This window comes from Lates calcarifer, linkage group LG16_LG22, assembly GCF_001640805.2.
Source record: "Lates calcarifer isolate ASB-BC8 linkage group LG16_LG22, TLL_Latcal_v3, whole genome shotgun sequence".
Classification (NCBI taxonomy): Eukaryota; Metazoa; Chordata; class Actinopteri; family Centropomidae; genus Lates; species Lates calcarifer.
The window spans coordinates 21177990-21187700 of NC_066848.1; the positions used below are offsets into that span (position 1 = coordinate 21177990).

At 42.0% G+C, this 9711-nt stretch overlaps 1 protein-coding gene across 1 annotated transcript; it reads left to right on the forward strand.

Moving 5' to 3' along the window:
• The first annotated feature begins 746 nt into the window (after positions 1-746).
• LOC108894839 (zinc finger protein ZIC 4) lies at positions 747-6841 on the forward strand. Its single transcript, XM_018693458.2, has 2 exons — positions 747-1834; positions 3923-6841. Exons 1-2 carry the CDS (start codon positions 1312-1314, stop codon positions 4552-4554), a joined length of 1155 nt encoding a protein of 384 aa, XP_018548974.1. The 5' UTR covers positions 747-1311; the 3' UTR covers positions 4555-6841.
• The last annotated feature ends 2870 nt before the right edge of the window (positions 6842-9711 follow it).

Consider the following 9711-nt stretch of genomic DNA (forward strand, 5'->3'; position numbering starts at 1 on the left):
CATTCATCCATTATCTAAAGCACTTATCCATTGAGGGTCGCGGGGGTGCTGGAGCCTATCCCATCTGACATTGGGAGAGAGGCAGGGTACACCCTGTACGGATCGCCAGTCCATCTCAGGTCCAACACATATAGACAAACAACCATTCACACTCACATTCACACCTACTGGCAATTTAGAGTCACCAGTTAACCTAATGTGCATGTCTTTGGACTGTGGGAGGAAGCTGGAGTACACGGAGAGAACCCACACAGGCTCAGGAAGAAGAAATTATCATAGCAACCATTATAATGGTAAATGGACTGTACTTATATAGTGCTTTTCTAGTCTTTTCGACCACTCAAAGCGCTTCACACTACAGATCACATTCACCCCATTCACACACATTCATACAGCACTTGTTCTATATAAATTAGTGCTTTCTAACACATAGACACACATTCACAATTCAGTATCTTGCCCAAGGAGGAGCTGGGAATCGACCCACCGACCTTCTGATTGGTACCTCCTGAGCCACAGCCGCCCACAATTACTACATTACTACATTATAGATTATAATATACATTATGTATATTAGTCAACTGACTAAATGAATGAATCATCAACTGTTCTGAGGTGATTAATTTTGTTCATGTTTTTCTCCAGCTACACAACCAAACGTTCGGAATTGCTGAATACTACTAGTACTACCATTAATAATAATAATAATAATAATAAAAACACTGTAACTTTGTAAATAAGTAAAGTGAGTACATATATCTTCCTCACCAAAAATGTATGGATAATACAAAATACTATCCTATACATATTACACCTCGTTTGCATATTTTTCTCATTTCAACACAGATTTCCATGAAATGCTGGCTTGACAAACTTGGGTTCACTACATTAACACCATAACAGAGAATAATCACTGAATGTGAATACGATTACTCGCGTGTTGTAGCATAGGTATGACCTTGTGATTCTATTAGTAATAAAAAAAAAAAGAAGAAAGTGGATGAAGAAAGGAGTGGAGAAGGGAAGGAGACAAGGACGCCACTAGACAGTGTTGGGTCGCGACATGCTGTATTCCTTCGACTCCGTTCACCTCCATTCACAGTAAATAAAAGCATGGAGGCTCTGACTCTCGGGATCTAACATCGAGCAGCGGGGGGTAAAGACATTGCCGCATGCGCTCTTCCCTACACCAAAACACGCAGGAAGGAAGCAGGAACGCGGCGAACGCTTTTCTAGTTGGATTAAACCCATTTTCAGCGAAAGGGAGGATTGTAGTTGGCGAAAGGTGCGGGGCAGCCCGCCGTGCCGAGCATGAAGCGGACGGCTGTAGTGGCCAGGCACAATGGCCTCGTCTCTCCGCTGGGGAACAACAACTCTGGAGCTTCGAGCATCGTCTCACCACCCCAGCCGAGAGCCACTAGCATATCCGCTTCTGCCGCCAGCGGTGTCGGCGGTGGAATGGACGGCCTTCTGGATTTCTCCAAAGGCCCCACCGTCAAAACCGAACTGGTCTGTAAATGGATTGACCGAACTTCTTCGAGACAGAGGCTTGGGCGGACGGCGACATCCGTCTGCGACCAAACTTTCAGCTCCATGCACGAGCTGGTGGACCACGTCACCACCGAGCATGTAGCAGCGGGGCTCGAGACCCTCAGTCATGTCTGCATGTGGGACGAGTGTATGCGCGGCGGGAAGGCGTTCAAAGCCAAATACAAACTCATCAACCACATTCGCGTGCACACTGGGGAAAAGCCTTTTTCATGCGCATTTCCCAACTGCGGCAAGATGTTCGCACGTTCCGAGAACCTCAAGATTCACACGCGCACGCACACTGGTATGGTTTCATGATTGCATGAGTACACACTGAGCGCTGGGATACAGTCATTATTGTCTTTAAATCCATGTCATCCGTCAGGACAGCAGCCTCCTGACAGAGACGGAGAATAAAGAGGTTGATAGTGATTGTTCCCAGTCTGCTAGGAATCCCCTCCATGTTTACGTAGGCTCGGTTCAGTACCGATTCACATCCGTCCTTCATTCCTCCCTTGTTTCCTAGAGGAATCACGGCTCCAAACTGCAGCTTAGGAGTCATGTAAGGTGACAGGAAGCAGCACAGAGCAGCTGGATGATGAGAGAGGGAAAAGGATGAGTACAGAATTAAACTGATTAGATGTACACAGCAGAAATGAGTGTGATGACTCACACACACACACACAGCTGCATTTATCATGTTAATTCCCTCTGCATAAAAATACTGTTTCTCACTATCCCACTATCACACTCCAGTATTAAATCAATTATACTATTAATCTAGCCAATGCCACTTTCTATTCAGACACTCTTTATGAAGGGTTTATAAACTCTAATGAATGGCATCATTGGCGGTTAAGTCTTTTTCTAATGCCTTAGGAATCAGTTAGAAGTAAACAGAAGCTCTTGGGTGCTAGGTTGGCTAACAGTCCCTATGGCTGGTGTTTTTTTGTTTGTTTTGTTGTCGTATTTTCATATCTCTGATGATCAACTCATGGTTTATTAGACAGTATGAAAGAAGTGAGCAAGAGTGATATTCAACATAGGTTCCAGTATTGTGTATATACACAGTAATATAAAGTACATCCAATATAAATGAAAACTTACATGGGAGTATAGACACACTGTCATTACAGTTTACACTGACAAAACAATGAAACGGCTGGGGAGAAAGACAAAAAAATAATGACATAAAAAGAATTCAATCACAGCAAGAAGGTTCCAGGTTCAGACCCCTGTTTGCCTGGGGCTTTACTGTGTGGAGTTTACACGTTCTTTCTGTACCTGTGTGGGTTCTCCAGTTTCCTCCCACAGTCCAAAGACATGCAGGTTAACTGGTGACTCTGAATTACCCATAGGTGTGAATGTGAGTGAATGGTTGTTTGTCTATATATGTCAGCCCTGTGGCAGACTGGTGATCTGTCCCTGCCTCTCACCCACTGTCAGCAGGAATTGGCTCCAGCCCCTCACAACCCTTAAATTTCAATAATCTCATTTTTTTAAAGATGCATGCCCTGTTTTTGTTATATGTTCAGAATAGCACCCCCAAATGCCAAAATAATTACCCCTTCTCACTGACTAAATTCTGTTCAACAATTATTGTTAATATAGTAATTATTATACTACATCAGTCATCTGTTAGCAGTAGGAAGAACCATTACAAATAATCATTAGTGTGATTTAGAGCTCAGCTCATGTTACAGGTTGACAGTATTGGTATGGTCAGTTTTCCAGCATATATATGCACATGTCATCCTCCATTACATATTTTCAAACAGCAAAATGCAGCAGATCTTTTATTATCTTCATTCCCTCCCCAATTTTGTCAACTGTTAAATTTACAATACAGAAATTTCTTTTAAAAGAGGAGAAAAAAGAGCATCCTTTGAACACGTTCCATGTTTGATGCTTAGAGAAATAAAAAAGAAACATGTATACCCCAGTTGAGCAAACTAAATGGTAAAACTACTTCTCACTTCTTGCAACATATACTGCTGTGTTTGTGTTTATGTTTAAACATTACCCAGTTCTTCATGAGAGTTCTGTATGACAAGGTTCCCAATACAATCTCTTCATGAGCACTCAGTTTGCCCCTCAGTGTTTTTCAGTCCCATACAGTTCAACATATTTTTACCCAGACACCAGTGTTATCAAGTTTTCTTCCAGCTTACATTCTTTTGCTTTTATATTAAGATCTGAATGGTCTGAGTGAAATAACAGCTCCATGGGTTCTAAGGGAATATTTACAAACAAATTTTCTTATTGATCACCTCCCCCCAAACTCTTACCTGAGGTCAAACTGTACTCAGTGACATTAAAGAGCAGGTGTGAGTATAAATATGGCTGAGTGGTTGTTAGAGGCTGATTCTATTCTGTGATTTTTGTGTTGCAGGTGAGAAGCCATTCCAGTGTGAGTTTTGTGAGCGTCGCTTTGCCAATAGTAGTGACCGAAAGAAGCACTCACAGGTCCACACGGCCTCGAAGCCCTATGACTGTAAGGCCCTGGGCTGCACCAAGTCCTACACCCATCCCAGCTCCCTCCGCAAACACATGAAGGTTCACGTCAAGTCGTCACCTACCTCTGAACCCCAGGACCCCTATGACTCCATCCCTCATCAACTCCAGCAACCTCATCAGGCTCTCCTCGAGCCCCTCGACCTTAAAATGAACCACCTCTCTCCATCACTTGCCAACAAAAACACTCATTTTCCTCTTCTGTCTAGTCATGAATTGGACATCAGCTCAGCCAGCGAAGTGGACCATAAGCTGCTGCTGCGGAGTTCATCTCCAATGGCAATGCCTCTGGATCTCTCTTTGTCAGGCCTGAAGAATCAGCTGGCCCAGAAGCAGCAGGGTGGCAGGACCCCACGGAGGAGCCAGCGCTCAGTCAACCCAGCCTTACCTCAGTTGTCTAACATTAAAGAGTGGTATGTCTGTACCAGGACTACAGCACCACACTTTCCTCTACTTCACCCGGACCACATCAAATCAGAACCTAGTGATGACGAGGAGTATGTCACGTAGGATGGAGAGACTGGTGAAACTGGTGGAGGTGAAGAACAGACCTCATACACTGTCAGACCCAAGTCAGGTCAGAGGATGCTCTGTGGAATCATAATTGCTGTAATTTTCCAGAACCAGCAGTTTCGTGGTTCAACATCAGCGGCCCTTCAAAGATGGAGAAGGCTGTGATCAGATAGAAGGCTTTTTTACTCCGCCAAACACAAAACTCAGCTCGGAGATTGTCGCTATCTGTGGACCAAAAGCAGTGGTTCAAATGATGCCAGAAGGGACAAGAGGAATTCCATCACTATGGTTGTCAAACTAAATGTCTGACGAAAAACTGCAAGTTATCTAAACAGTGTTAGCTAGCTAACCTGAACTAACAAAGGATAACTTTGTACAAATGGACCAGAGAATGTTGGTGACTCCTCTGTTTGCTGTTAAAAATATGAAGAGAGTGTGTGTACATGATGACAGATTATTGACCAATTAATCTAAGAGCTCCACATAGACAGAGCAATTTCAAGGGCTAAATTGAGACTGATGGAAAGTGGTTCATGTTAACCTTAGCTCATGGTAATATTGTACACATGGTAACAGAGCAGGTGAGTGTGTGCCTGTTGAGGCCTCAGTGTGCTTTAAGCAAAGTAGTTTGGACAATGTCAGAAAGTTACAAAAATTGTCAGAAGCAGCTGATTCTGCTGTCAGAGAGGAGGTTTCAGATGTTGTTAGTGATCTGACAAGCACTTTGTTTGAAGCAAAATTAGGCCTTTACTAATAAACCCTTAGTAGTAACTCGTTCAAAAGTGTTTTATGTGATCACAGTCTAATCCAACACAGCAGCCAGCAGTGAAGCTGCAGTTTTAAGACAGTGGGACTGAACCTTCTTTGAACTGTTCATCAAGTGTCTCCTTAACCTCTTCAACTCTATGGACCTTTCAGTGAGTTACTTGTGGGTTAATGTTTACACTCCATTTACAATTTAGTTAAGACCCCCAAGGTTTCCAAAGTGAACATATATGTCATACACATATTCCTTTAACATAAGCAATGAGAGCTCTAGTATTTTCCCTTTGATCAAATGGTGCAGCCATAAAAAGTGGCATCTTGGATTTCAATATTGACTCAATGTACACATCTTTTAGTGTCAATGAATCAAGAAAGTGCAATGTATTGTGTAAGATTGTGGTACAGCTTGGAAAAGTGTAAAGTCTATGTTTGAAAAGAACACTTTAAATGTACATTATCCATTCACTAGTAGGTCATTTCAAGCTGGATTTGAACCTGGGACGTACCTGAAGCAGATTGTTAAACATACAATGAAACCAGATTTAAATGCTGTTTTAGATGAGAATTACTAGTGTATTACCTCCCAGGTCTTGACAACCCAGGTAACACTGATGGTGAGCACACCTGAAATGTTTCTAATAATCCCTCATTGCACAGGAAAACTGGGCACACAACTACAGTAAGTACAGTAGGTCAAAGCTGATGCAGGGAGCAGGTCTGTAAACTGTGATGAGTGTTTACAAGTTTGGGGGATTATTTTACAGTTCATCTCTCCTAATAAGTTTAATTACTTAAGAGGTTTGTTTAAACCTTTGTGATCACCATGTTCCCAAGCTTGGTGAGTACATTATTCTGATAGGAATGAAAGACGAAACTGCAACAGTTACACCCAAGTTGAATGAAATCAGGAAGACAAAGCAGAGAGGGTATGTGGACTTTTGTGAGTGCAGAACACATTTCGAGAGCAAGGGCATGGTGTTATTGAAGTTGTGATTCTCAAGAGCAATAATCTCTAGATATGAAAAAGCAACTGCTCGTACTCAGTTTTTAAAATGTGTATTGTTATGGTTGGTCCAGTGGTCAGTCCTGGGTTTGAGTCCTCCAGCTTGGACCTTTCTGTGTGGGGTTCCAAACACATGCAGGTCTGATTGATTTGAATCTTGCCCATAGGTATGAATGAGAGTGTGAATGGTTGTTTCTCCATATATGTTAGCCCTGTGCTAGTCTGGTAATTTGTCCAGGTGTACCATGCCTTTCACTCAAACAAACAGCTGAATAAAATCCATTGCACTTGACCTGGAAGTGAAGTGTCATCCTGTTAGATGCTTCCTTCTTAATAACATTAGGTGCTCCCAGTGTGATTTGCCTTGTTTTGTTGTTGTTGTTTTTGTCAGAAACACATGAACTGTTGAAAGAATAGCCTGCCAGCTGTGTATGGGAAACTGAAGCATATGATAGGTCCTCTCATGATATCAAGTCCTGTGAATCTTTCAACCAATGAAACATATTTTTAACTCAATGCATGAAATCAGGTTGTTGCTTTCAAAATTTTTGTGGAAACAAATCTGTTCCAGAGTTATCTTACACTGTAACCCACAGACTGATCACAGATGAAATGTGTTTCCTGTATAATAATTGTGGCGTGAATAACCTCCCATTCAGTTGACTTCATGATAGGGCTGCCATGTCAGAGGTAATGACCACTGAATAGCACGTTAGTGGTCCCTTTAGAAAGGACGTTCTGTTTGATGGAGTGTGACAGCAGATCTCACGTCATTGTAGGCTTTCAGTTCAGACACCCATACGTTAATGAAGCATTCATTCTGTCTATAAAATGTAGGCAGCAGAGGAAATGTAAGTTACTCACGTGAACTGCTGAGCTTCAGTGAAATTAACATGTATCCCCTTGCTGTTCCACCTTTACACCCTGACCCCCTGATAAAACAACACAACATCACTGTGTGAGAAAATGAACAAAAAAGAAATGAAAGTAAAAGGAATTATTAGACTGAAGTTTCATGCAATTGCTGTTATATAATGACAATTTTATCAACCATGTTTTGTCAATTTTACTTTCAGTATTGTATCTTCATTTTTCTAAATGGCCCCCTGAAAACAGGTGAAAAGACATTCCTACAGCCTCTGTTCTGCTATCGTGATCATTAACAAGGCTCACGAGGCTTAAAGAGAACAACTGAAAAATTAAAGAGATTTGGCTCAAGTCTGACCAGAGGGCAACTGAAGGATTCCTATCCTGTCTGCCTGAGAGGTACTGGAGCAACTACACCACCTGAGCATGAAAGTTCATTCCTGACTTGGAAATACTTGTTTGACTAAAACAAAAATAAAACAACCTACTTACTAGTTTTCCCTGGAGCTTTTCGGCCACATCCATGCTGATTGAGACCAGGAGATTTTCCAGAGAAAGCACGTAGTCCATGGGATTTCTTTTGTCAAACTTCTGTACCACTATATGAACTTTTCAGGTGATTATAGTTGGGCTCTTGAGACAAATGCTTGCCCCTAGCCACATAATTCAAGCCAACTAAATTAATCAGTGACCTGGTGCTAGGATTTATGATTAATCATCAGGGATGAAATTGATTTTTACTGCCTGCTCAGACTGCCTCCTAATAAGGTACTTTTAAAGTTAGCATAGACTGATACTTTTGAAGCCCACATACTGGTTGGAGGCACTTATAATTTTTTGATAGGTCACGTAACAGTGAGTAAAATTGCATTGTTCATGCAAGTCCACTGGTTTATAGCAGGAGTAAGTGCAGTCCTCAAAGAGCAATACAAAAAATATGTAATTCATTTCTCAATGAACTTTCTCATGCACAAGAAAATGTAATTTGTTAAATAAACCATTTAAATCCCAATAACTTATTATTAGTCATTTATTAAGCATACATGAATATGTTGTAGGTGTCTGGAATAATTCTCAGTCATCCAGGTTATGGTATGTATTGGACTTGCTTAATGTTCTTGAAGACGTTGCACCTCTTATCCAAAAGACTTCTTCAGTTTTCTTCACCTTGAGAGTTGTTAAGGTCACATGTGTCATGGTGTGAATGGGTGTTAAGCTGCTTGGAGAGGGCTCCCAAGATAGCTTTATGAGTGGCTGATAAGTGGTGTAGATAGGCTTCTTTCACTCCTCCTTCAAACCACTGGGTTGTATACGCTACATTGCCACATTAAGTGCACAGGGATGTAGCATATATTGAAAATCTTCCTACACCTACAGCATCAGGCTCAGAATGTGTCCAAAAGAACAGAAGGGAAGGAGAAGGAGTAAAAACACACCAGGGAAGTACTTAAAACATGTGGTCACCCGAACTGGGCCTTCATCAAAACTACAAAAAGATACAGAACTGACAGAGAGGAAAACGTCAGAAGACTCTCACTATAGTCACTGATGTTATCCTGGAAAACTATTTAACCTAAAGTGAAAGCTATGCATGATAGGCTAAGGGAAGGGAGACAGGTAGGAAAACAGACAGACACACAGCCATCCACACTGGCTGGAACAACGATCTGATGATGAGTGGATGAAGGACTGGGGTTGATAAGATAAGATAATCCTTTATTAGTCCCACCATGGGGAAATTTACAAATATACTTTACAGATATACTACTGAGGTGGTGAGTTCAGGGCTGATCAGGGAGCAGAGAGAGTAGGCAGAGCACCATGCCCACAACACACAGATACCATATACTGTGACAATTTTGTATGGTTTCCAAATCAGTAGTTTCCAACCTGAAGGTCTGGACCCTTGCAATAGGTCACAAATAAGACCATGATACAAACATCCACAATACTGTGTTGTTATACAGGAAGAAAAGTACTGAAGGAATCGTTGGGGCTGCTGATCATCTATGTTCATGAGTCTACCACATGCAAATCATGGAACACAGAGCACGGTGCACAGACACCACAGAGGAAGCCTCTGCTCTCTAAAAACCTCACATGCATGCCTGAATTTTGCCAAAGAGCACTGTCAATGCCAACATGGTAATGTTTTGTGGACTGATGAAACTGTAATTTATCAAGGTGTCTTACAGGATAGTGTCAGGGTGGCTGCCCACCAGGTGAAGCTCAGTAGAAGCTGAGTGATGCAGCAGGACAATGAACAATGAAGTGAATCCACTACAGACTGGCTTCAAACAAAGACAATCCTCCTTTAAGAGCCCAGATTTTAGCCCAACAGAGATGCAGTGGAGCGAGCTCAGTGAGCTGTTCACACCAGACTATCCTGAGAACATGTCTGAGCTGAAGCAGTTCTTAAGGAGGGATGGTCCAGAATTCCTCCTGAACGTTGAGCAGATCTGATCCACAGCTACTGGCAGGGCCTGACTGAGGTTATTACTGCCAAAGAAGGTTCAACC

What these genes read in the sequence shown, in the direction of transcription:
- LOC108894839 (XM_018693458.2), top strand. Translation starts at nt 1,312, where the DNA reads ATGAAGCGGACGGCTGTAGTGGCCAGGCACAATGGCCTCGTCTCTCCG. An exon ending in TCACACGCGCACGCACACTG is followed by an intron (nt 1,835 to 3,922) that starts GTATGGTTTCAT and finishes TTTGTGTTGCAG; the next exon opens with GTGAGAAGCCATTCCAGTGT.